Source organism: Chaetodon trifascialis, chromosome 2, assembly GCF_039877785.1.
Source record: "Chaetodon trifascialis isolate fChaTrf1 chromosome 2, fChaTrf1.hap1, whole genome shotgun sequence".
Classification (NCBI taxonomy): domain Eukaryota; kingdom Metazoa; phylum Chordata; class Actinopteri; order Chaetodontiformes; family Chaetodontidae; genus Chaetodon; species Chaetodon trifascialis.
Genome location: NC_092057.1, coordinates 10,321,346 through 10,349,185, shown reverse-complemented (window position 1 = coordinate 10,349,185; position 27,840 = coordinate 10,321,346). Strand labels below are relative to the sequence as shown.

Sequence of the window (27,840 nt, the reverse complement as noted above, 5' to 3'; positions counted from 1 at the left end):
GAGGCAGCAGGGAAGCTTTACAGGACAAGACAAGGAGAAGGAGGGGAGGTGGAGGTGGGAGGAAGGGAGGGAGGGAGGGTGGGTGCGTTCCTCCAAAGCCAGTGTCCTCTCTTCTCCTCTCCAGGGGCCTGTCCAGAGAGCCCTGTCCTAAATCACTGGCCCCAGGGGGAAGGCTCTCCATTGTGAAGAGATGGCCCCTGCAAGCTGGGCCGCCAGCTGCCACTGCTGCAGCGTCATGCCCCCCTACCCCCCGACACACACACTCACACACACCTCCTCCCAGTATCCCCTCCACCTTCAGCACCATGACAATGCTCCCTGCGGCCAGGGCCACAGGCCAGTGGAGAGCATTAAAAAGGACTTGGAGGAGACTCTTGAGAAAGGCCACGGCAGAGCAACACGTTTTTTGGTTGAACATTGATGATGACAAACTCTGCGCGGGGTTACAGAGCACGACATGTGACTCCCAGCCCCCTCAGAGCAAATGAAATAGAAAGCTTAATGATAGAAAGAGAGATCATTGTTTTTGTGTAATGGTGCAAAACTTACTACAGTTTGTAGTGGAGGAAGCTCGATTGTAGATTCACTATGGTCCTTTTTGTTTGCTTCAAATGTGTACAATCCCAGCAGCAGAATTTCCTCTCAGCTCTTCCGAGCCAGAAGTAGATATTAATAATGTCTATAAAATCAAACGCAGACTTCAGCCTTTAGACTTCAACCATAAAAGTAGCAAAGTTCATCTCTGTCCTGCAAGCACTGATAGTGGTCTTATCAAGTCAGATTCAGAATCTATCAAATGTGTGACAAGTTAAAAGGAAAACCAACATGAGGTGTCTTAATACGGTGTAGGCCTCTAAACAAACCTTCAGAACAGCTTCAGTGCTTCTTGGCAGAGATTCTCCCAGTCTGTGGTGGACAGATGACCACCATTCTTCCTAGAGTTAGTCCCTCATTTGGTGTTTTATGGCTAAGGGTTGGGGTTAGAGAGCGCAGTCTAGCATGTCAGCCCAAAATCTCCTATAAGTGATTAGTTAGGTTGAGATCTGGGTCTGTTCAGCTTTTTTTTTGTCACAGAGCATGATAATAGTTTCACTAATTCATTCTAGCAATGGATCCAAACAAGATAAGACTCCCTCTATCCTTTTGTCATGTTTGTGCTATGTCGGAGTCACCATAATTACCAGCTTCAGATTTGTTCACACCAACAGGGACACTCAGATTTGATGTATCCAAATTAATAAACACAAACAAATATGGACACCTGACATCAGCCTAAGTCCACAATTCAAGGTAATAATGGCCAAATGTGATGGTTGTAATGCTACATTGACCTTACAAAGTATTTCTAACCCTCACACAACCAACTCTGCACTCATACATCTTGAGTTGTATAGTCTTAATCTTTCCCAGTCGTTAATGAAAAACTCGCCCCAGTGAGAGGAAACATCTCAGAAGCAGCGACAGAAGAAGATGGAGCTGGACCAGTGAGTGTATCATTTCATTTGTGGGTTTTCATGTTTTTGTTTGCAGCTTTCATGTTTCGTTGTAGCTAAAATCTTTCATTTGCACCTGATGAGACGTGCCGCCTCACCAGACGTAACTGTTGCAGATTCACTAAATAGACACATTCACTCAGACGTTTTTGTGCTGGTTTTTGATTTGATCCCCCACTGCCACCGCCTTCTCCGCCGCAGCTCTGTAGGAGGATTTTCCCATCCATTGCTAAGGGAGGCGTGCTCCATTGTGCAGCTTCTAATGATGATTGTAATGATGGCTTGTCCATCTTTGATAAGAAACAGCACGCCCCTCATTAAAGGGCTCGGGGCCCCGGTTCTCATGGCCGCCGGTCCTTCCCTGGAGTCGGACAGCAGGCGAGGGGAGGCGAGACGACACCCGTGGCACACGCCTGTTGACCGAGCCACAAAGCAAAAGCGTGTGACACTCGCCCCACCCCCGCCGGTCCTATTGTCCTCCCCATGGGTCCCACAGACAAGACCAATCCTGTTACCCTCCCACCCCTCATCCCCCTCGCCCACCCCTCCTTGCAACCACAAAAACCACAACACACACTTGTATTGCTGCTCAACACACACACTCCCCTTCTTCTTTTCCCTCTCCTTCACAATCAATTTTACCAATCAGCTGATCTCTCTCTTTCTCACACATCCACCAGGGGTTGCCCTCATCCCCTTCTCCTCCCACCCTCGCCCCACCTCCTCCATCACCTCCCCCTGTACCATCAGCTGCTATGTAAGGTGGAAATCCATCATTGTGTGTAAAGAAGGTGCTCGTGCATGCTGCACAGCCATTACCATACACACACACACTTAGTGGGGTGTGTTTGGGGGTGGGGGGGATGATCGGTCCAGGAGGTTTGGGGGGGGGCTCTAATTCACTGATTCACATGCAGACAGTATTTCTTGTTGGTGTTGGAGGAGGGTGTGGCAGGTGGGTGGGGTCTGGGTTTTCAGGATGCTGGATGGTGGTGGTGATGGTCATGGGATGGGGGAGAGTGGAGGAGGAGGGGGGAGGCACAGGGTGATGGGGAGGCAGGAGGAAGGGGGGGTTGCCGCGGCTGCCGGGGTCAGGCCTGTGTGTCCTGGGAAAGTTGGGTTCTCCATTTAAATCTGCACATGTTGCGGCCTTCTGGTGGCTGCGTGAATGCACACGGTGACAGATGGCCCCGGCCCATAACTATAGAGTCCGAGCACCCCGGTCCCCCGAGGGAGCGAGAGAGGGAGAGAGAGAGAGAGAGAGAGAGAGAGAGAGAGAGAGAGTGCAGGAGAAGAAGAGAATGTAGCGCTCAGCTGATCCCATCAAAAAGAGAGATGAGAGAAGGAGGAAAGACAGAGGAGGAGGGTTGATGGTGTGTGTTTGTATCTATGTGTGTGTGTGTGTGTGTGTGTGTGTGTGTGTGTGTATGTGTGTTATAAGGGAGGAGGGATGGGTCCTTAATCCCAAACTCTAAATTGAGTTAATGTATTTGCCTGGTCTGCAAACTCCAATAGGAGGCCCAGGGTCCCCAAAGATTCTGATTAGGTGTCTAGTTTATCAGATGTTGGAGGAGGAGGAGGAGGGGGACTGTTTGTACATGAGTAGAATAGCAGCTTTGTATGTTCCGTGTGTGTGTGTGTGTGTGTGTGTGTGTGTGTGTGTGTGTGTGTGTGTGTGTGTGTGTTGTCAGGGTTTATGGGTTTCTGGGTTTTGTGCCAGGCAGGGCTGCCCGATGTCTCCATTCACGGAGCTGGAAGATCTCTGTTGTTTCTCACTGACTCTTCATTAATCCTGTTAACCAGCGATGTCAGTGCCTGGTTAAAGATTATTTTTAGCATATTTACACCATCAAGGAGCTGAGAGACAGTTTGCTCTTGTACGTCTGTCTTTATGAGGACCGACTTCAGGCTTTTTGTCAGTAATTAGTGGCACTCTCAAACGTTGGCACTTCTTGCTGTGTTTGTATTGCTTGCCCCCTGAAGCTCGCAGGTTTTTGGGAATTGAGGGCATTTTTTTAAAGTCGTCACTTCTTTGAAGGTGTACTGAGTGTTAGTGGTTAGAACAAGTCTGAGGTTAAGGTTCAGGTTAGGAGCGCATTAGTAAGTGGAGGAATAAAAGTCTATAGGGCCTGATCATAAAGCGACATATCGCCCCTTATCTCTGGTGGAGTACAGAAATGGAGACAAGTTTGGTTCATGTGAAGAGAACATAGAAGATCTTCCACTGGGACTCCTGGTACCTGAAGGCAAAGAGAATTATCTTACTGGTGCTCACAGCATTGAAAAAAACAGATGACCGAAACCACTTTGCCAGGACTGCAAAGCAAAAACTGGTACCGTCATCGTCACTGCTGTCAGCAGTATGACTCCTGCTGTGGCCGTCACTACTACAAGATGTAATTCAGGATTTTTTAAACCAATTTATTTATTCACATTTTTCATATGCACAGCGTCACACACACAAAACACAATCAAGTGAAAAATAAATGAGGCTTAAGTAATGGAGCAATGAGATTAAGTGAAAGAAAGTAAAATGTGGTTCAGTTTAGAGGCAATCTTCAATTAAACATTTTTCCAGTGAAAAATGAGGAAAACACACTGATTTCTGTGGAATATTAAATATCAGAGAAAGACACAACCAATCTGAATTGGAGTGTGTGTGTGTGTGTGTGTGTGTGTGTGTGTGTGTGTGTGTGTGTGTGTGTGTGTGTGTGTGTGTGTGAAAAGGTGTCCTGTTCTTTGCTAGTGCGTATGGTTTCACTCCCACTCACTGGTGTTTCTGGTGCTGTTCAATGCATGGCAATGCATTCTGCCTCCCACACACGCACACACAAACACACACAGTACACACAGACTGCTGCTCTCTCACCATGGTGTCGCCCTGCAGCCTCCCGCAGAAGTGATGAAGACGCCCACTGGGTTTTGGGAATAAAACAAGGCTAATTTAATACATCAGGCTGCTATGAGCACTTTATAATTTTGAATCAATCATAATGATCAAGGATTACAGCTAAAGAAAAACTGTGAGCTTGGTGAAACCTGCAATAAATTTCAATTTTTGGTAAATTAAATTCTGTCTCTTGAGATTATAGCATTTTATCATATGATTATAAATCATACTGAATTATAATTCAATATCAGTGTTTTCATGCCACCAGATAGATATGGTGGATGTCTGAAAGAGCTGCCAACAGTCCTCTAACCACTCAAATCATCAGGACGTCCTGTTTCAGGCATTTTTTAGTTTCCTGAGATGCTAAAGAAAGCTGTTTCAGAAGTTTGTCCACCTTAAAAAGGAAGGTTTTAAGAGCATAAAAAAAGATTTGAATACTAATGAAGCTGATTGAGCCTCAAAAACTCCATATTAGTTGAACCATGAAATAAAATTCCCTCATGTGTCAGAGACAATGTAATAGCTGGATCAGGAAACGGTGTATTTTGTTGATGTTCCTCATTCATTTCCTGTTTGATGAGGATCATAAAAACAACACCCTCATACCAGAAATGATGTTTTTCTGCTTGCTTGAGGTTTTGCAGTGTTTTTTCTCCTCTTTTGATGCTTCAATCTGTTTTCAGCTCCAGTCTCTCTCTCTCTCTCTCTCTCTCTCTCTCTCTCTCTCTCTCTCTCTCTCTCGTTGCTGGTGACAGTGATAAGAAAAGATGAATCATGCTGCATCCAGTCCTTCAGTCCCCCACAGTTAACCTGATTCCACCACTTGGGGGCGTCAGTGCGCCACATCGTAGATGTCACACATGTACATACAGTATTTTCCCTCAACAGGCTGGTGGAAGTCAAATATGGGGTTGTTTGATTGAATGGATGTTATAGGACAGAAATAGTAAGTCAGACCGGTGAAGAAAAAAGAAAATCCAGTCTATCATTTGTGTGTGATTGCCATGTATTCGCTCGTTTATCATTATTCAAATTTATTCCGCACAGGGGGCAGATTGTGTCTCACGAAGCTCCATCTGGGAAGATTTTTAGAGTTGAATATAATCTGTTTTAAAAACACTGTTGTCAGACAGCTGTGCTGTGTGTAATCCCTCTTCGTGAGTTTTTGTAATACTTAAAAAAAATAATGTAAAATTAACCCATTTATTGTGCTGCCTCTGTCGCACAAAGATACTCTGCAAAGTGTGAACCCCCTATGTAGACTTTTATTTCTATCTTTTAATTGGCTAAAGAGGGTGACATACTGTATATTTGCTCCATGGGATAAAGCTTTCCAGAAGGCTTAGTTCATTTCACTTGGAAAGCTCTGGAGCTTCATATGGTGCTCTGCTCAGTAAGCCTCTTAGGAATCACGACCACAGCAGATGCAGGGAGAATGCCAATCAGGAGCTCCTGCTGAGCGGAGAAACGCGACGGCTGTGCCACTGCGCGCTTCAAATCTCTGCCTCGCTTCACACGAAGCACATCTAAGTGTCGTCTGGCGCTTTATGTTTGCAGTTTACAAACGTCAACAGCAGCAGAAAACACGTGAGCTGTCAAGAGGATGGAGCGCGCATGGAGTCGTCAACGTCTCTGAAGCGTCAGACAGCTACATCCCTGTCCGAAGGCAGAGCCATGCTTCCTCAGGATGTCGGAAAGCAGAAGCCGCGCCGTGTGTCGGAACCGATGTGCGGTGGAGATGTTTCCCCGATCCCTCCTCGGCGCTTAAAGAACCGGGACTTCCCTCTGAGCGTGAAGCGCCGGCGGTCCGGCTCCGCACCTGAGCGCAAGGTGAACTGCGTCCTAGTAGGCGACGGAGCGGTGGGCAAGACCAGCCTCATCGTCAGCTACACCACCAACGGTTACCCGACAGAATATGTTCCAACAGCGTTTGACAACTTTACCGGTAATCTTTGACATGGATGTAGCTGAATGAAAGCGTTACGCACAGGTGCTAGGCACACCTGAAAGTTAAGGTTTAAGGCTTCTGTCGAACTTCTTTTCCTTAAGTTGTTTACAAGCCTGTAGATGGTGTTCATGTCGGCTTTCTTACCTCATGATGAATCAAATGTTACACATACTGTAAGTGCTTTCTTCATCTTCTCAGTGATGGTTGTTGTTGACGGAAAACCAGTGAGACTGCAGCTCTGTGACATGGCTGGACAGGTGAGCTGCGCCTCTCTCTTTCCCAATTTTAATGTCATAAATACATAAAGAACAATCAGCACACCTCACCAAGTGGCACCTGTAGAACAGGTGCATGCAACACAGGTTTCCATTGTGGAAATCTTTCAACTTTGCACTGTCGCATTTCTTTCCTGTCCTGCTTTTTCATGATAGAAATGGGGGCTGGTTGATGGATCAATCAATGTAAGTGATCAGGGATCAATAACTTATTGTTAGTAATTAGTGGTACTCTCAAACGTTTACAGTTCTTGCTGTGTTTGTGTTGGTTGCCCCCTGCAGCCTGCGTTTAGTCCTGGACTGAAATCCTTTAAGACCCTTTTAGTATAAGTTGCCCCCCGTAGTCCTGTAACTCCACAGTTTACAGCGCCCCCTGCTGGACAAAGCAACTCACCCGCCCCCTCTGTCATCCTGTGCTCCATCGTCCACTTTCAGTAGAATTTCTCATCCATCATCCAAACCTTCCTATTAGGAGCCTCTGTAGATGTATATCTGGGTTATCACAGACCTCACTGTCAGCAGTTTATATAGGGAATGTTTCTTCAGAGGAAAGTATGTTGTGGATTTAACCAAAGAAATATGATGTCATAATGTTCTGTAGAAACACTTTTTGGCCGTTATTCAGCACCATAACTCAGGAACAGATTGGAAGATTGTGACCATATTTCACTTATGGTCAGACACTGAATGGGTGACACTAACCTTCAAACTGTAGATCGTAGTTCTTCTGTGCTGCTGGGTTGAAGATGTGTGAAGCATCCATGTTTTATAGTTTGTAGCTTCTTATAATCTTCTTATTTGAGGGATTAATCTGGTGTATCTGTTTCTGAATCAAAAGGATGAGCTGGAGCGCCTCCGGCCGCTGTGCTACAAGAACGCAGATGTCTTCCTCCTCTGCTACAGCGTGGTCCGCCCCTGCTCTTTCCGCAACCTGACTAACAGGTGGGTCCCTGAGATCCGTCAGCACTGTCCCGGTGCGCCTCTGGTCCTTGTTGGCACCCAGCTGGACCTGAGGGAGGACGTCCAGGTGCTGATTCACCTGGCACAGAACCAGGAGCGGCCAGTGGGCACAGAGGAGGGCCAGCAGCTCGCACAGGAGCTCGGGGCAGTGAGTTTTGCGGAGTGCTCGGCGCTGACCCAGAAGAACCTGAAGGACGCTTTCGATTCAGCCATCTTGGCTAGCATTCAGCCGACAGGCGCTTGTAGCGTCCAGCAGCAGAGGCTGACTCTGAGCAAGAAGACGCCCGACAAGATCAAGAGCCTCTCGGAGACCTGGTGGAGGAAGATCACCTGTCTGATGGGAGAGCAGAGCTGTGAATTCAAGTGAACAGCTGTGTAAGAGCAAACCTGGGTCAGATCATGTGTGCAAAGCTGCCAGATGGGTGGGGATTATCACCACACAGTACAACAAATCGAGGTCCACAACAAGCTCAGAAATGCAGGTTTGCGGCTCACAAGATTCCTGTTCAAACCCCCAGACTGTCAGGGAAAGTGTGAGTGGGAAATGTTTCACACAGCCATCAGGTTACCTGTAACTACGAGCAGTTTTAAAGCGTCTTCTGTGGCTCCGCCGCAAACCTTTGAAAGGCTGACCGCTGCTCACTTGCAGCTTGACTTTAAATTGATAGCAGAAAGTCTTGGTTACAAACTGGGAGAGTAGAGTTTGAAAGCAGCGGGTGTTTAATGAGAGGTGCTATCAAGATGCATTTTGGGAAGCGTAGTATCCAAAGATTTGTGAGCCTCACTCATAGACGGGGCTAAAAGGAAACCACGAAGCCTCTGCTGCTTCAGTATTTTCTATTCTCTTTTTTATCTGTATCTCACAAGTCTCTAACAGAAGTACAGTGTGCTATTGCTGGAATAAACGTTTAACATGCAGCGGTGCCACACTCTGTCATCAGCCGGTCCTGCAAGCTTTGCACTGCTGATCACTTGCTTGACGAATTCTTCCATTTTTGATTCTTTTTGCCACCACACACTGTTTTTCAACCTCTGTGTAACTGCTAGAGTTTGAAGTATGGCAATAAGCCAATTTTAGGCGAGTCTACTTTGTTAAGGATTTTGGGTGAGAAAACCACAGGAAACCTCATACACATTTCAGTGTTTCATATCCGGATGTGGGTAACCCCACCCATCTAAGGCTCCCAGGGTGTTAAAACAAAGCCCACAAATGTTATCAGACACAAGTTTGATGTAGTCTGACTGTCCAACATGGCTGATGGAGATCTAAACTTGTTTTTGACTTTGTTTGACTGTTATTTATTTATTTATTTATTTATTTATGGTTATGCTCAATGCATCACTGGTTGTGAATTATGTTTGGAAGCCTTGATTAAAGTTTATAACAACTGTTTAGAAGATTATTTCACTTAGCAAACAGGGCATTTCAAGGATGAAAATCAAATATCAGTGATATTTGCTCACAAAACAGCAACATGTCACTGGGTGTGATGTGCCATCTGTTTGTAAGCAGAATTACATGCAAACACCTCTTCACACCGCTTCTCACAGCTTCTGCTTCTTGCTCCTTCACCTGACCACAGCAGGACATGTCGGCAGGTTAATAGGGATCAAGTGCCATTGATTGTCTCATCAGCGCTCTGTTTCCTCGTGATCAACGACTGACTGGCCCAACCAGACTTCTGTGCATAAAAATGCTTCCTTGCCTCAGATCCAATGTTGGGGTCAGGCGCTCTGAGGCAGAACGTTCTCCTGTAATCTCGGGGTAAGCAGAATATCACCACTTTGCTCAGCTTTCCTCTTTGATTCAGAGTCAGCCTGGTGAAGGCTCACTCTGGTCTCAGCCTCCTCTAATAGGAGCAGACAGGACCACCTGGACTGGATTAGACCAGCATATGGAGCCTGAGTGTCTCCCCACGGAGGCCTTACACCTTGAAAAGGCAGGAGGGGCCGATTCCTCCACCTTCAAGGGTTTATCTCGTTCTCACATGCAACCTCTAAGTAAGGAAAATGTACTTCTAGTACTTCATGAGCTGAGGTTACACACAAAAATTCAGGGGACCCCACACTGACTTACATTTAATCCCTGGAGACCACATGCCTAACCCCTACCCTCAAATTCACCTTAAACCAAGTTTTTCACCTTAAATTCCCCACAAGTAACACACGGTCAAATTAAAAGTGGATTGAAAAAAATAGTGACACATCCATGAACTTCACCAAATTAGATCATACCATTGGATTTATTACTCTAATGATCATGAATGTGTACTTGATGCATATGTACCATATATTATTGGACATCTCATAAAAAGTAGTGTAATGCAAAATATTTAAAAAATATGGTTTGGCCTTGAACAGAGAGTTTATAATGTGTACAAAGTGTTATAATGAAGGGAAATGGTCATCAAAGCCACTGTGAAGAAAATGAGTCTTATGCTGCAAAGCAAAAACAAGTCCCTCATTCACCAGAAGTGAACTAATATGAAGTCATGGCACAAGGGATTACAACTCGTCGGCTGATTAATTAGACCACCATGATAAACAGATTGAGTAGGATGAATAAAATTAGTTTCCGTGTAGAGTAGGAAGTCATTTCCAGCAGTGCCCTGTCCAGGCAGGCTCAGTTTAACAGGTGGCCTCACTTAACCCGGCCTAAATTCCCTCACAGAGCTTGAGACAGCTTGAGAGATTTTAGAGACAGGTGTGGTTACCTCTCTGGCATCTGGCCGCTGATCACCTCAGGACGTCCTGAAGGAGTGTCCATATTTCATACAGCGGATCCTTCTGACTGAACAGACTGGAAGAGGCCTAACCGTCGCCTGCGTACATGCTGAACACCTGTTTGCACTAATTCATGTTGCGGTTCCTCTCAGTTTCAACCTACCAAACACCTAGTTTTTCAGGTATCTGCAAACCAGGCACTTTCTCCACTCTCAGTTTACACCTGTTACACAAGATCTAATATCTGTTTTGACGAGCTGGCAGATGTTTCGACAAAATTTAAATTTCCCGAGAGCAGGGTCTAAACTTCTCACTGTCAGAGGATTTTTGGATCAAGCCTTTAAGCTATAGCTGATTACTGTATGTTACAGTTTGAGGTCGCATACAGGGCCCATATATTCAAAGCCAAACTATCTTGTATCAGAACAAACTTCCATGGTCAGTGGCCGAAAAGACCCAATATGTCAACTGTAATTTATTCTCTCTCTCTCTCTCTCTCTCTCTCTCTCTCTCTCTCTCTCTCTCTCTCTCTTTTAGTCATATTTCCCTCTTCTGATTTCAGGCAGTATGGTCTGTATAAGTGTTGTTTACTAAACTTCTCCATCCTTTGTTTGCTTTTCTTTTGGTTGTGGGCCAGATTTCCTGGGTTGGTTAGAAATATTCAAGAAAAAATATTCTTTAGATAAAAAAATAAAGTTATGGTGGCACAGTGGAACGGTGGTGACACTGTCGCCTCACAGGCTAGAAGGTCCCGGGTTCGATTCTCGCTGTGGGCACCGGGGGGCGTGTCCTCCACCATGCCGTCGGTGCCTGCTGCTCGAGGAAAAGGGGCCTTTCTGTGTGGAGTTTGCATGTACTCCCCGTGTTCACCTGGGGTATCCTCCATAAAATATACCCCCACTAAAAACATGCAAGAAGATCACCACCTGACCAATGTGATGAAGTGAGAGTTGGGTCCCCGGGCGCTGCTGTTGGCTGGCAGCCCACTGCTCCCTGTCTGCCACGGAGGAAGGACGGACCAAGGATGGGTTAAATGCGGAGAAAATAATTTCACATGAAGCATGGCGTGTAGTGTGCAACTAGCTCTCTGTGTGATGTGATAATAAAAGATATGTTTCTTCTCCTTATGGCAGGCCTATATCTGTTGGAGATATGTTTTTATAGTACATCTATTTCATCAGACAGGGTGACAGTACAGAAAACAGGGATATCCTTCACCTGTATGGGGCACTTATAGGAAGTTAACATGGAGTGCAGGTGAAATGGGATTTGAACATTGACAGTCGCCATCCAGAAGAGGATTTGCTTGTTGTTTTAGGGTGTGCATTACCAGTTTATTACATTGTTTTATTGATGGACGAAAAATGGGAAGGTGAGAAGACAAAGCAAACAAACTGATTCATCTTGTATTTGACTTTATTTATGATCAATACAATCTTTAGTCTGAATAAGTAGTACAAAAAGAGTTTGTTTAAAGCTGAAATCCAAAACTTTCTGCACCCTGTCGCCTTCTGCAGCAGTGGGAGGGAACTCAAATACACACAGAGTTGCTTTGGAACTGAATAGCTGCTGATCAGTCGCTGCAATACTTGAAAAATGTTTATAGCAAGCAAAGTGTGCCAGAGATTGGCTCATGTGGAAGTCGACTGTATTCAAATATACTGTACATGCTGTGAAGTATTGTGCTGTCAGTTCAACGCTGTTTTCAACAAATTTTATTGGCCTTCTCTGTCAGGACAGGTGTGATGTGACAGTATTTCTTAAAAGCAGTTTACCACATGAATATCTAAAATAGCATGTTACAGTCCCTAACATGTGTAATGTACCTGCACAGGTAAAAATAAAGCTTGCATTCTACTCCAATCTTCTGCTACACGCTGCAGTGTCGCTGTTCGTGGCTGAGACGTTTGTATAATTGGGATCAGACTCCAACTGATGGGGACAGACAACAAGATGAGAGTCAGAGGCTTCAAATGGAATCTGGATACGATTAGATTAGATATTAAAATGTACTCAGACCTGTTTAAAGGCACAAAAGACCTCTGCAGTAAATGTGGCCGGAAAATGTGTGAAGGGACTGAATACACATCAATGGTTTCGATGAAAGGTACAATGTGTAAGAACTGGTCACTCCAAACAAAGAGTGGGCAGCAAATCACCAGAGTAACTAACTGCTGCTCACTGTACTCTTTGCTAACGCTGTCTTTGGCTGTTAGCTGTGCAGCTAGTGGCCCTTTTAGCTGACTGAGCCTGCCTGGACCGAGAGCTCGTTCTCTTAGGAGACAGGACAGGCTGCAGCTAGCTGGTTAGCATGCTAACGTCTCTAGATATCTCTGCAACATGTGGCGGAGTCTTTGATGCACCGTCAGAACTGTTACTTCTTCACATTCTGTTGATAATATCCTCTTTTTTTTTAATGTTTTAAACTAAATTCTGGCTGTATCTTACACACTGTACCATCAAGAAACACAGTAATAATTTAATTATATGTAAATTGTTTTTATGACCTTATAAGAACAAAATGAATGCCTCTGAAGTAAAAAAAATAAAAAAATAAATAAAAAATGATAATCCCTTGGTGGGGTAAGTTCTGTCAGTGTGGCCACAAATCTCTCTCACCTCCATAGTCTCCATGGGTTCATTTGCTTCAGTGTTGGAGCTCAGAGTTTTCTTCTTCCTGAATTGCATCCAAAAACAAAGAAACAAATAAGAAGTTTATTTGAAAATTCTGAAATAGATATTCAAAGTAAAAGATCAGTGATGGAACTGATTAATTTTCATAGTTTCACCTCATCCACAGACAGATCAGAAGCAGAGGAATCAGCATCACAACCACCAGAGTCAGCCTGATGATATCTATCATCATCACTGATATCCCTTGAAGGAGGGAGATTGATGTTTTTAGTTATACTGTACTGGACCTCATGAGCAGGGTTTGATTCATGAATCAGTTTACCAGGTGAGACTGTCAATCGGTCAATAAGTGTCATAGTTAACATCACTGTTACAGGTCAGATTCACTGAACTGCTCTCCATGATTTCACCAGAGGGACTCACTGACACAGAGGAGGTTTGGAGCATCTGAAGGAGATGTGTTAACAGAGATTACTTTAGTTTGTGTGTGCGTATTACTACTGTAGCACATATGGTATTTAAATTAAAAGCTGTGTGTAGCAGCATTTTAGACTATCTGACAAATGTTGGTCAGTGAATCAGAGACAGATTGTGAATATGAATCACTTCAAGCTGAAGAAAGTAGATATGATCAGTAAAATCTGGACAGATTTGTTATTTTTCAATAAGCTGTTTGACTCACATTTCACATCAACAGAGATGTGTTGAGATGTTCTCCTCCCCAGCTCGTTCTCAGCTGCACAGTAATACTCTCCAGAGTCAGAGGACTGGATGGACCTGAAGACAAGCTGTGCTTCTTCACTGACAGCTTTGACGTTTACACTCTTCTTGTACCAGGTGTAATTAGCTGCTGGGTTAGCATCACTGCTGCAGGTCAGATTCACTGAACTGCCCTCCATGATTTCACCAGAGGGACTCACTGACACAGAGGGAAGCTTTGGAGCATCTGGAGAAGAGATCAACAGGAATTACTGAGATTAGAATAAGTCCTCACAGACAAGTGACTATTTTAATTTCAATTTCTTTCTGTTTGATTCTTCTTGATTATCCCGTGTATTTGTCACAGTGGCTGTCCAGAGTGCTGATCCTGGAGCTGTCCCTGGTCAGAGTCCTGCTGCTGGAAACTGACAGCCAATAACAAGTCATTAATAATTTCTAATGTAAGTCTTCAGTCTTGTTTGTGTTCAGATCCTGTTTTAGTTTTTTTTGAATATTCTGCAAATGTTACCGACCAGATTTGTGGTTCCAGCAGCACTTCTGTTTTTTGGATTCACTAAGTTTAAGACGTCTGTCTGTCGACTCTGTCATGAATAAATGATGAAGCTGGTGACTCCGTTTGAAAGTGTTACTATGAAACATGAAAAGTTACAGACTAACAACATCCATCCTGTCTCACTTAGAAACTGATCAATGAACTCCACTTGAGAGCAATCGGCCATGAGATCATAAAAGTAATGAAGCGTCTCAACTACAGAAACGTTATAACCACCAAAACATTGAATGCAGCAACAACGTATTTTATACTTCTAATACTCCTGAATGACAAAAAATTCACACAACAGGAAAGAACTTCAGAGTGTTGTATCACGACATATATCTGAAACTGTGTTTGTGTTGTAATGTCAGTGTGTATGTGTGTTTTCTGTCCTGACACAGTGCAGTAAACTCACACACTGAGGGAGAGACGCAAGTTTCATGTCCTTCCAGAGCACAAGAGATGATGTCTCCAGGATAAAACTGGCCTTCATAAGAGGATATCTGCGTTCTTGTGATTTCCTTTCCATTATTGAACCAGATGTAGGAAAATTGACCAGCTGGACGGCAGCTGCTGTGACACTTCAGCTCTGCCTGTGTATAAGACTGGTGGACTTTTATTCTGGTCACCTGCACCTGCAGAGCTGGACATGAGAACAAGAAACAAGATTATCATCACTGGTTGTAAAAGAAATGCACGACAGATGAACACACACGTCTACACAACAGTTACAATTCAAGAAGTAGTAGAGAGCAGAAGTAACAACACAACAGTGAACTCGTGATGATTGATCACTGTCAACATGTTCAGTGTTTTAAATATACTGTGTTGGTGTGTATAACATCAGTTTGTGTTGATCAGTACCTGTGACGGTCAGAGTTGTTCCAGGTAAACTACTCCTCCATTCAAAGCTTCCTGCTCTGAATTTGAAGTGATACTGAGCTGAATCACTCTCTGTCAGGTCAGTGATTCCCAGAGTGGAGCGTCCTCTCTCTGTTTCAAAGACCCGAACACGACCTGCATACTGGGAGTCTTCACTGAGGTCCTCAGGCTGTGAGGGATTCTGCCACTGACGACTACGAACAGGACTGAACCAGAACTTTGATGTGACATTATGACCGTAGCTACTACTGTACATGCAGGAAATGTCCACTGATGAGCCTTTGCATGCACAGATGCTTCTGTGAGTGTACGTCACTTTGTTGCATGTTTGACCACGGACACCTGAAAGATAAAACAACCTTTGTCCATTTTTAAAAGAGACTTGGTTAAATACACGTACATGTAGTGACACAGCTCCACCACCATTATGTCAGTGGAAGACTGTGGAGTGAACTCACACACTGAAGGAGAGGGGAAATCCTCATTTCCTCTGAGAGCACAGGAATAACTGTCTGCAGACTTATGGTAGGCGAAATATTCATAATAATTAGATGTTTCTCCCCAAATTTTCTTTCCATTTCTGTACCAGATGTAGGAATAATGATCAGGTTCATAACAAATGCTGCAACACTTAATCCAGCCAGAATATGGTTCGTGTTCCTCCTCCACCTGGAGATCTGGATCCATGAGGAAGGAACAGGAACGTTATTTCAGACAAAACTGTCAACGTACACACATGCAAATTCAGACACATTCATATTATTGTTTTCTAGATGCTGAACATTTGGAATTAATTAACAGACAAATGAAGACGTACCTGTTACAGTCAAAGTGACTCCAGATGAACCAGTATAGCTTCCACCTGGTTGGTTTGTTATGAACCTGAACTTGTACTCAGCTGAGTCGCTCTCTCTCAGGTCTGTGATTCTCAGAGTGCAGTCATTGTTATTATAACTGTACTCCACACGACCTGAATACTGTGAGTCTGTTCTCAGATCCACAGGTTCAGCTCCATTGAGTTTAGTAAACCAGAATTTGTTTTGAACTCTGGTATAAGGTCTGTTTGTGCTGGATGGGTATGTGTATGTGCAGCGTATTTCCACTGTCGATCCTTTTAAGGCACAGATCTTAGTAGAGCCATAAGTCACTCCCCAGCCCCACTGACCCTGTACCACTGTAACACAGAGCACATCAGAAACTACAGTCACACTCACAACAACATCAGCAGACACACTTTCATTTGTAGTGGAGGGGCTTCAGTGTGTGATTCCAGAAACTACTTTGGCTCTCGTGCCATCCGACTTTAAGTCAGTGTGAGACAAAGATAATCTCATTGTACCAAGATGTTTATGGGGAGGGGGCCGTGGACAAACATCAAAATACTGCAGTCTCTGTTGTCTTAACTAGAACTGAGCTGAAAGCTTATTCTGTATCACACGTTTGTCTGAGATTTTGTGTTGTAAAAATACTGTGAATCAAATTTTAATTTTGTTTCTGGTTCAGGCCAAAGTGAACAGAAGTATGGAGACATCTGCAAATCATTCAGTTTTACAGGAAGTCAAAGGTGTGCACATGATCTCTGCAGTTAATGTCAAGGAGCGCTGAGGCAGGACATCATGGAGAGGCTGCAGTGAAGGAACAGCAGTGTATTGAAACTGTGTGCTTCAACACAGTGCTTACTGAGCAGAATAAAAGAAAAAGCTGAAGATTAAACATTCAAAGGGTGTGAAAAACTTTAACATCTTCTTCTTCCTGTGGTCATGCTGCTGCAGAGTGTGAGTGGAAACTGTAGAGAAATGCAGAGCACTGAGGCCTGAAAAGTATTTGTGATATGAACAGAATTATTCTTTTCTATTTCAGTCTTTTGAAAATCATCCCATTCTCTTTCTATTTATGTTTCACGCACCATGCCAACCTTTTTGGAAACAGGGTTGCATCGAGCGCCTTGTGAGCGGCTGAGCGCCTTGTACTCTCACACCTCAATGACATCACCGACCCTGTCCTGGACCCTCTGCAGTTTGCCTACAGAGCCAACAGGTCTTCCAGACGATGCAGTCAACTTCGCCCTCCATGTCATTCTCCAGCACCTGGACTCTGCAGGAACCTACGCCAGGATCCTGTTTGTGGACTTCAGCTCTGCCTTTCATACCATCATCCCAACTCTGCTTCAGGAGAAGCTCTCCCAGCTGAGCGTGCCTGACTCCACCTGCAGGTGGATTACAGACTTCCTGTCTGACAGGAAACAGAGCGTGAAGCTGGGGAAACACGTCTCCAACGCAATGACCATCAGCACCGGGATGCCCTCAGGGCTGCGTTCTTTCTCCTCTGCTCTTCTCCCTGTACACGAACAGCTGCACCTCCAGTTACCAGTCTGTCAAACTCCTGAAGTTTGCGGACGACACCACCCTCATCGGACTCACCTCGGACGGTGACAAGTCCGCCTACAGGTGGGAGGTTGACCATCTGGTGACCTGGTGCAACCAGAACAACCTAGAGCTCAACGCTCTAAAGACAGTGGAGATGGTTGTGGACGACAGGAAAAACTCAGCCTCACCTGCCCCCATCACCCTCTGTGACTCCACTATTGACACTGTGGAGTCTTTCTGCTTCCTGGGAACTATCATCTCCCAGGACCTCAAGTGGGAGCTGAACATCATCTCCCTCATCAAGAAAGCACAGCAGAGGATGTACTTCCTACGACAGCTGAAGAAATTCAGTCTGCCAAAGACAATGATGGTGCACTTCTACACAGCCATCACTGAGTCCATCCTCAGCTCCTCCATCACCATACGCTGCTGCCACCGCCAAGGGCAGACTGCAGCGTGTCATTAGGTCTACAGAGAAGGTGATCGGCTGCAATCTCCCGTCTCTCCAGGACCTGTACGCCTCCAGGACCCTGAGGCGTGCAGGAAACATTGTGGTTGACCCCCCCCCCCCCCCACACACACACACACACTCTTCACACTTCACCTCTGCCTCTACTTGTCACACTGACATTGCCATAACCCTTTGTTACATTAACGCTCTGCTTGGACTTCCTTTTGAAAGAACAGACTGTGCTTCTGTAAGAAAAAAAACAAAACAAAACAAAACAAAACAAAACAAAACAAAACAAAACAAAACAGACTTGTATATATATATTTATATTGTTATATTTTTTTACTTAATGTTATATTTTCTACTATTGTTATATTTTTTTTACTTATTGTTATATTTTTGACTTTTTTAATAGCTTCTTTTTTCAATAGATGTGTCATGCACCAACCTCACCAAAGCAAATTCCTCATATGTTTAAAATCGTCCTTGGCAATAAAGCTTTTTCTGATTCTGATTCTGATCAGAGAGCTATCAGCCTGGATATTTAAACAGACTAAAGTGGAGTTTGTAGGACTGTGGAGCAATGAAGGAAGTTCCACAGGGTGGCAAATTTTATTCAGCAAATAATAACGAGAATTTCTTCTTTGTACAGTAATTATAATTATATACACCTTTACTGTCTTTAATGGTGCACAGTACCTCAGTTTTTCAGGTTTCTAATGTTCTAATCACGAAACTGTCTAAGAAAATTGTGACTAAAACATTTGACTAAAATTAAACAAAAACTGGATTCCACGGACTAAATCTTGATGAAAACAGAATAAAAGACTAAAATGTGACTTAAACCAACTTCAGTTTTCAGTAAGTGACTAAGACTAAAACTAAATTTAAAATTATTTCCAGTAAGCGACTAAGACTAAATTCTTGTCAAAATTAACACTGCTTTGCTGTCTCTAATGGTACACAGTACCTCAGTGTTTCAAGTTTCTCATGTTCAGGTATAAGTGTGTGGAGATGCTGCTGGTGTTAAAAACAAACACATCTCTGTGGTGTCCTGTGAAGACTTCAGTCTAAGGAGAGTCTGGTGCTGCAGGGAATTCATAACATCACACATCAGATCTTTGCATTTACTAAAAATAACTTGCCTTCCTCTGAATGTCTGGAGTGTGTGAACTAACCTACAATATAAATGTAGATGTACAGTACCTTGCACAGAGAGAAGGAAGACAACAAATCCGCTCACTGCTGCTGTAAAACTCATAGCTTCTCCTCACGTCTCTGTTCAATCAGCAGATCGATCACATATTGAGAAAAAATGGATGTCAGTTAATTACAATGAACATTTCTTGATGAAAAAGGGACGTCTGATCTTTGAAGACACTTCGTCTCTTTGTGGGTTGCATTAACAGACACTGAAGAGTAAAGAAGTGATGTGACTTCCTTCCTGGGTTTTTTTTTTTTTTTTTTTTTTTCAATTAATTTCTTTGGCATTTTTGACTATTGAACTGATGAATTGTTGAACAGACTGTTGACAGAGTCTGTTTACAGAGTTCATTTCTGATAAATACAAACTTTATTCCGAATATTAAACACAAAAATCTTAATACAATTTTGAACTCTGAATTTCTTTGTATCTAGACAATTGTTGTCGTTTTTAGTCTGGATGCTCTATCTTCAAGGTACACCTGGATTCTTTGAGATGAGATATTTTTATTTGTTCAAGAAGTCTGAGTAAATTTTTCAGGTTCTGTCAGCAGACAATTTTTATTCATGCTTTCCCCATGTTTTGGCTTTTTTTTCTCTTGAAAGGGAAGCTTGTCTTCAGCTTATTTAAAACATGGTGTGAAATGTGGTGCTTTCAGGTCATTGTGTCCACTTTGAACAGATTCTATTGGCTGAATTGTTGAAAGATGACAAAATAATGTAACTCAAGCTTGTGTCATGTGATTTGATTTGATCTAAAATGCACATGAGAATGTTTAAAGAAAAGTTCTCTCCTGCAATTGTTCTTTTGTTCGGGTGTAGTTAACAGTGTGTACGGTGGAAAATACATAAAGGCAAGTATATGTTACTGTTTTTTATCTGTCAGTTCAGTTCATGACATCATATTAAAGACCAACTATGGTCATAAGAAAAGAAAAGAAAAGAAAAGAAAAGCTTTGTTGATCCCACGCTGGGGAAATGAAGTTGTTACAGCCACATGAACATGAATCACAGTTCCCATGTGGAGACACTGGAGAGAGATAAGAAAGATGTTTTACAAGACATCAGTCACTGCAGTAGCAAAGAACAGGTTGTATTGCTGTGGGCTACTGAGGAAAGGAGTGGTCGTGAGAACACATGGTGCTAAAGAGAAAGGAGAAGTGAGGTCATTCATAATGAAAATACATGCAGACAGGAATCCTGCATACAGGAAATTAGTCAGTGCTGGCTGAAGTACTATCATCCTTCACCTAATTGACTACAATGTAAAATGCTGTATTATGAGTATTATCAGCAATATGTAAGTGTCAACAGTAAAAGTACTCATTCAACAGACAAAATGGCACAGATGAGTATTATTTTTTTCGATATAACATTAGGTTAATATTCCTTATGCTTTAATATTTACACAGCATTTTGCTGTCGTAGCTGGTTGAGGTGGAGCTGGATTTCACAACTTTATACACAGTTTAGTAAATGACCCATGCTGTTGCCAAACTAGGGGCTGGGCTTCCTCTTAATGGTCACAAAATAAATCTCAAGGGTCATGAGATGGTTAATGGGGAGAAAAGAAGGACAAACAAGGTTCTTCCTCACAAATATGTATTCATTTTTTGTGTGTGAAATATTGGATACATTCGCCTCCTTAAGCCTCAAACTGTTGTTTAAACTAGAGTATCTGAGAAGTTTAGACGGGAAATGTGTGTTTGGTGGAACTGCTGACAACTCATGAATTTCTAAAACATTCCCCCGGGTAATATGTCACATGTGTAAAAGACTGGGAACATGTAGTTAAATAAATATGGTACTAATAATGATAATCACATAATACTATTTAATTTGCATTTCTTTTTTTCCCCCCCACATTAACTTTTTAAAGATTAAATCACTTATACTTCTCTCTCAGTTAAAGTTAACATTGTTCATTAACATTAACATTAACGGTAGATAAAGCAATATCATCTCCTGTCTCTCAATGTACCACTTGGAGAAAGACACACGCAGTAAAAATATTTTAGGAATTAATTAAATAAAACACTGAACTGAACTTAAATTTACACATATTCATTCATGAACTGTTGTTTTTGTTCTCACAAGACAAATGTGCTTTGCAGTTGTAAATAAACTTTTGTGATGGATAACCTGATTTTACAGTCTTTCCAAACTAGTGAAATATATAAAGATGGAAATGAATGCGCAATGAAGAGAAAATTCAGATGAAATGATTAACGAAGGTGGACAGGAAAGAGACAAGAGGGCATAAAATTTAGGGAATGCGTGTGATACTTGCAAATAAATATCGAACAGAAATATTGTGATGAAATATGCTCTTGTTGTATATTTGTATGCATTATTTACTCCTTCAGCTAGATTTTGCATACAGATGTTGTTTATATCTTGAAACTGCTACTGAATTCAAACCGACCAATCACAGTGAGGGACATGCAAATCAGAGCCGAATAGCCATGCCTATCTTCGATGAACTACCAATGGTTGATGGGGTAGGCGGTGCCTGGAGGACAACAGCGGAGGATTCAAACTGAACATGGCTGCGGGTAGAGATGTCGGTGAAAACACACAAAATAGAAGGTAAGAACGAATTGAGACCGGCGTGATTACGTTTTGAATGGTATTTATATGAACACAGAGTTAGCATTACTCACGGCTAAAGCTGAACTTGGGAGGTTTGAAACAGATAAACGTTTGTGAGACTGATTATCAAGGACTGTCACTGTCTTGCCGTCAGTCCGAGCGAAGTCATTTAATCTAGCTACCTAACGTTAGCTAACGTTAGCTGCGTAACATACATTTATACGCTGAAGTTAACAAAGTTAGTTAGCTTTATGGTCAGACATTTTTGCCAGCAATTGAAATGATTATTTCGAAAACAAGTTAAGCAACGTTAGTGGGAATTATTTGCTTGACTCAGCTAACGTTAGCACTGTTAGCTGAATGGTCTGTTAGCCGCAAAAAAATCCCTTTTTTGTGCCGTTGTTCAGCTTGTAATGTTCAAGCTTTGCTGAAATTGCTAGAGACGTAGATTCAACTTTGTGCTTGTTTGTGAGGTCGACAATGCTAACGTTAATGGTATCAGAACTAGCTGCATGGAAGAGGACGAGGAAAGGGTTAAAGGGGCACTATGATGATTTTATACATTAATTTCAATTTGCTTTTTATGTGGAGTAATGTTAATTTGGATTGAGAAAACAGTTGTGTGGTGGGAAAAAAAATAGCAAGGGCAAAGTCTCCAGGGTTATATCATCTTGGGCTAATACACTTGACATGTGTACAGGGAATTTGTCCACCCCATTATTATTTGGTGTACATTCATTATAATTGACAGTGGCATTGATTTACAGATACATGTACAACAAAGATCCTTAATTATGAAGGTCCACTAGTTGATTAAGCATATCCACCAAGCAGCAGACATCATCGTTTCAGACTGAGTGGACTGTGAAAAGGCTACTTAGCCTTAATAGTTGACCTAAGCATTACTTGTGTATGATGTCCTCTCTCACACTATGAGAGGCCGATAGCTCTCTGATCAGAATCAGAATCAGAAAAAGCTTTATTGCCAAGGACGATTTTAAACATATGAGGAATTTGCTTTGGTGAGGTTGGTGCATGACACATCTATTAAAAAAAGAAGCTATTAAAAAAGTCCAAAATATAACAATAAGTAAAAAAAATATAACAATAGTAGAAACTACAGTCTTCCTGTGTCTCCTCCTCAGAGGTACAGAGTGCAATATGGTGATCAATCAAGAAGAATCACCGGGGGGCTCTCGTGCTGGCCGACCACCAGTCATCTTCAACCCGGACTTTTTTGTGGAGAAACTCCGCCATGAGAACCCCGATATTTTCCTGGAGCTGGTGCTCAGTAACATCACTCGCCTTATTGATCTTCCCGGGACAGAGTTTGCTCAGCTCCTTGGTGAGGAGGGTCCTAAGACCCCAACAGGTGGAAATGGAGGCTTCTTTCGCTCTTTCAACTTCCTCAAACGCAAAGGTCAGAGGTCAATGAGGTGATATCTAGATGTTCCCTCTAGCAATAGCCACAGTGAATGCCCCTCTCCATGTTTGTATATAAATGAATATTTATGGAATTTGAAAGACCAGAGTCCATCATGTCTGATTTAGACAACGCGCCAGATCAGGTGAACGCAGACACGAGGCAGCAATCAGATCATCTCAGGGAATAGCCGACCCTCCTTTCAAGTCCGCTTCACATTTTAACGCTGAAATTTAACATCTGGCTCTAAACACACACCAACAGATGTAGCTGCCTCTGAAATAGTTTATATTTTTATAACCTGATTGTTGTTGTTTGTCTCCTGTGCCAGTGTGTTCTTTAATATGTTGGCTGACATGTCATCAGACTTTAGTGTCCCTGCTTGTCTGTGATGAGACTGTCCTATTGTAAGGCACATGTAGTAGAAATGGAAGCAGTGTTTCTCTGAGGGGTCTTTCAGGAGCTTTTAATATAATCGCTCACTCTCATCTCTCCTCCTGCTTTTACAGATAAAGGCATTGTGTTTGGAACCCCACTGACAGAGAGCAGCATTGCCCAGATATACCAGCTCATTGAGTACCTCACCAAAAGTGAGTCATTGAAATAAAACCCACAGATTCCTTAATCCTTTGTGGTGTTTGGAGAAAGAACAGAATCCTCTGAAAATCTGATATAATTTTAACACATAATACACATAATTACTTTTAATCAATCAATCCATTTTATTTATTTATCTATTTGTGGAAGTAGTGTTGATGCTGTTACCCACCTGCTCTTACACACTCAGATCTGCATGTGGAGGGTCTGTTTCGGGTGCCGGGGAACAGCGTTCGGCAGCAGACCCTGAAGGAGCTCCTCAACAGCGGGGCTGATGTCGACCTGGAGTCTGGAGACTTTCATCCCAATGACGTGGCCACGTTGCTCAAGACTTTCCTGGGAGAGCTGCCCGAGCCGCTGCTCACACACAGACACTTCCATGCACATCTTAAGATAGCTGGTGTGAAAACACACACACACACACACGTTTTGGTGTAATTTTACTTGATGATACTTGAACAGTATTGCTATGTTTTTTTCAATGTTTGCAAGACATTACAGTATAAAATATTTTGAAAAGCACAATCTGAAGGCCTGACCCCTGAAACGAATCTGTTAAGATGTTGAAAATGCCAAAGATTTCGTCCTTACAAGCCTTTCTTCAATACAAGTGCAAAAGGAAGATTTAAAATGCTCATGTGATTACAGTTGTTTTGTGGTGATTTTGGTTCATGACTTTGTTTCCTCCATCCTTGTCCCTCCTCCAGATATGACTCTGTTCGATGAACACGGCAACAAGACTGCGATACCTAACAAGGAGCGCCAAATAGAGGCCCTGCAGCTGCTCTTCCTGCTGTTACCTCAGGCCAACCGCTCACTGCTCAAACTGCTGCTGGACTTGCTCTACCACACCGCCAAGCAGCAGGACAAGAACAAAATGTCTGCCTTCAACCTGGCCCTGATGTTTTCCCCACATGTCCTCTGGCCCAGACATGTAAGATTTATAACTTATAACTACATAATAAGTGTTCCAGGTACAAGGGCCTCAGATACGACAAAAATCATAGATCAAGGCTGTGGATGTCAGTTTCAGTTAATTTTGATGTATAAGCCCACTTGCATAAAAGGTCCAAAATATTCTTCGTGGTTAACCAATTATCCATAGTCGGGACTACTTTGCTAAATTTTTGGGACCACTGTTGTCTACCACAAATACTTATCCCCCTTTAAGAAAACTGCCTGAAACCTGCGACATGCATTATCCCTAAAGCCACTATGTGTGTGATTTGAGAAAAATCAGGTTCATGAGAAGTTCTCTACTATATTTTGTGAACAAGGTAGGTGATACAAATGATTCACAAAAAAGAAAGGGATACACAGTGTATGTATTTCTAGCAGTTGATGCACCTTGAAGATTAAATTGAGATTGTTTTTAAATCTTTCCTTCCCATTATGATCAAATTTCTCTGCATGCAGTATTAAGTGTTTTTCTTCCATTGTGTCCTGCTCCAGATGACAGCCGGTGACCTGAAAGACAATCTGAAGAAACTGAACAACAGCATGGCCTTCCTCATTAAACACTCACAGAAACTCTTCAGGGTGATTATTGATCACACACACCAAACATCAAAAAAATGAACTTGGCTTTGCTGTTCATTATGCATATAAAGTCTGGAACCACAGAAACAGATTGGGCCTTGTGACTGCTTTGATGGATAACCTATGGATGAGTGACATGTCTAATGTGTGTTGTTCAGGCTCCTGTCTACCTGCGAGATTATGCCAGAGTGCATTTCACTGGGACCAAGGCCCTGCAGATCAAGGCTAGTGGAGGGAGTCTGCATCAAAGCACCATTTTCCAACATGCAGCATAAACACACCACAAAATGCTTAGCGGCGTTTCTTTCTATCATCAAATTATTTCCACTTAAAGTACAACTCTCTTCACTCAGGACGATCTGGAGCTGCTGGCGTCGAGTGGCTCTCCTGCGCAGCGCAGAGTGCTGCCCCTGAAGAGGACAGCTGTTCTGGGTCCCAGCTCTCAGAAGCAGTGCCAATCACCGGCTCAGCAATACACAGAAGAGGCTCTGAAGGAGCTCTTCAGACATGTCCACCACAACATGCCGGACTCCGCCAAGAAGAAGAAACTCGTCCGACAGGTTCATCTCTCGGTCTTTTTGACTGCCCTAGACTTCAGTTGGCTGAACTGAAAACATTCATTTGCAAATGCAACTCATGTTGTTTTAGAGATTGTATGTTAAATATCTTCAATATTAACAGCGTAGCTCTCTTTTTCCTCAATGTAGTTAGTCAAACAGACAACCTCAGGGACGCCTACAAGCGAGGCGCCCCCGCCTCCCAGCAAGAAACATCCCCGGTCCCGCTCCTTTGGTGGTCTCATCAAGGTACTAACCAATCCCAGAAAGTCAGGATGAGGACAAGATCAAGACATTAAGATCGAGAAATGACCCTGATCTTTTCCACATTTCATTTTCATTAACTTAAAGAACATGGAAGGAAGACAGTGTTGTGTCCTTAACTCTAGCCTCACAAATGTAAACATTTGTAAAATTTAGGTGGATCTATTTTCAGAATATGGCAGCAATGAAACATAATATTCATAGTTATGTTTTCATTGGAATCACATGAAAATGAACATCGTTGTTAGTTTTGTAACCCTACAATGAGCTCTTCACAGATACAGAAGGAGCAGGTCCTCTTCCACTGAGACCGCTGTGTTGCGTTGCCATGATTGTACAGTAGCCCACAACGGACAAACCAAACACTGACTGTAGAGAGTGCTTTTTTTTTTTAGCCGCCACTGAGGAGGGTGAAGCAAGGAGTTGCAGTCTTGCTGCTAGATACCACTAAATCCTACACACTGGACCTTGAAACAACTAATGTGTGTAACAATCTCTAAACCAAACTCATCTTTCTGACTTGTTTTTACCACCCTGATGCTTTGGTAACAGCGCAAAGCTCGTGGTGAGCAGGTGACAGCAGAGAGGCGCCTCAGACATATTTCCCCTGATACTGTCACCAGCACAGGACGAAAATCTGGTAAAGAGAACGTCGTCCTCAAGCAAATGGTGAGCCTTTCTCTTCTTCACCACAGTGAGGGTGACAATACCTAATGTCAATATCCAAAGCGCCTTAGCATCTTCTCTGTTAGCTTATCTCTGTTTTCTTCACTCTGAATTTGTGTTAGATAGATAGATAGATAGATAGATAGATAGATAGATAGATAGATAGATAGATAGATAGATAGATAGATAGATAGATAGATAGATAGATAGATAGATAGATAGATAGATACTTTATTCATCCCCAAGGGAAATTCACAGTATATAATACAGTATTATAGTAGTTCTAATAGTTTACTCTTGTCTTTCATCTGACCCAAAATTTTAATTTTATCTTGCTATCAAATGTAAGAATCTTATTTTGGAGTATGTATGTGTGTGTACAGGTGAACAGCCCTTTAAATGGTCCTGTGTTGGGTAAAGCAGGGCTGGTCGTAAAAAACCCAGACTTCATGTTCAAGGAAGAAAAAGCTGTGAAGGTTTCCACGGTAGGACAGTTTTCCTCTGCTCTTCTTCATCTGACATCAGACAAATTACAGTCCAGAGGCTGCTGATACATCTCAAGGCATCCAACTTAACACTTGCTTTGTACCAGCCAATCTGTGAAAACATGCTTTTTGCCCGGCCGCGGTATTCTTAGTTCACTAAACTCACTCTTTCCAAATAAAGCAGGCCTTGAAAACAGAATCACAAACACTCTTTTACTCTCACTTTTTTTAATGTTGAAACCGCTGAATATACACATCAGCCAAGACTCCACAGTGTTGCCTGCACTGGACATAGACTCCTATTGTGTCCTCCATAGTTCATTAATTCACACAAAGTCAATCCAAATGGTAAAATTTGGTTTGTGCTTTTTCTCATTTTTTTTTTCTAATTTTGGATAAATGTTTCAGCCACCAGTGCTTAAGTGTAATTTATGATTGTCTCTCCCCATCTGCCCATCCTCCCACCTCTGTTTGCTCCCCCCATTCATCTCGGCAGGACTCTCCCTCTGTGGTCAAGGTGTGTTTCTCTCCTGCTCAGGAGATCTCAGTGTAACACCCAACACCTCCTCCTGGTCTCGGACAGGACTTTGGCAGTATTAATATTACTATTCCTCTTGTTTGTCATCATGTTTT

At 42.8% G+C, this 27,840-nt stretch overlaps 2 protein-coding genes and 1 pseudogene across 2 annotated transcripts; 2 read left to right on the top strand and 1 right to left on the bottom strand.

Moving 5' to 3' along the window:
* The first annotated feature begins 5,739 nt into the window (after positions 1 to 5,739).
* Positions 5,740 to 8,962, top strand: LOC139343557 (rho-related GTP-binding protein RhoU-like). Its single transcript, XM_070981283.1, has 3 exons — positions 5,740 to 6,331; positions 6,533 to 6,591; positions 7,448 to 8,962. Exons 1-3 carry the CDS (start codon positions 6,001 to 6,003, stop codon positions 7,934 to 7,936), a joined length of 879 nt encoding a protein of 292 aa, XP_070837384.1. The 5' UTR covers positions 5,740 to 6,000; the 3' UTR covers positions 7,937 to 8,962.
* A 4,307-nt stretch (positions 8,963 to 13,269) lies between these two features.
* Positions 13,270 to 19,168, bottom strand: LOC139350313 (B-cell receptor CD22-like; annotated as a pseudogene).
* Positions 19,169 to 21,603: 2,435 nt separating this feature from the next.
* arhgap19 (Rho GTPase activating protein 19) lies at positions 21,604 to 27,840 on the top strand. Its single transcript, XM_070984931.1, has 12 exons — positions 21,604 to 21,673; positions 22,822 to 23,096; positions 23,609 to 23,689; positions 23,887 to 24,096; positions 24,404 to 24,630; positions 25,149 to 25,235; positions 25,394 to 25,459; positions 25,589 to 25,795; positions 25,943 to 26,041; positions 26,609 to 26,725; positions 27,106 to 27,207; positions 27,704 to 27,840. The coding sequence occupies exons 1-12, from the start codon at positions 21,630 to 21,632 to the stop codon at positions 27,758 to 27,760; spliced, it is 1,572 nt and encodes a 523-aa protein (XP_070841032.1). The 5' UTR covers positions 21,604 to 21,629; the 3' UTR covers positions 27,761 to 27,840.

Coding starts and splice junctions, on each gene's coding strand:
- LOC139343557 (XM_070981283.1), top strand. CDS start 6,001: ATGGAGTCGTCAACGTCTCTGAAGCGTCAGACAGCTACATCCCTGTCC. Junction 6,332..6,532: donor AGCGTTTGACAACTTTACCG/GTAATCTTTGAC, acceptor TCATCTTCTCAG/TGATGGTTGTTGTTGACGGA. Junction 6,592..7,447: donor TCTGTGACATGGCTGGACAG/GTGAGCTGCGCC, acceptor CTGAATCAAAAG/GATGAGCTGGAGCGCCTCCG.
- arhgap19 (XM_070984931.1), top strand. CDS start 21,630: ATGGCTGCGGGTAGAGATGTCGGTGAAAACACACAAAATAGAAG. Junction 23,690..23,886: donor CATTGAGTACCTCACCAAAA/GTGAGTCATTGA, acceptor TTACACACTCAG/ATCTGCATGTGGAGGGTCTG. Junction 24,631..25,148: donor ATGTCCTCTGGCCCAGACAT/GTAAGATTTATA, acceptor GTCCTGCTCCAG/ATGACAGCCGGTGACCTGAA.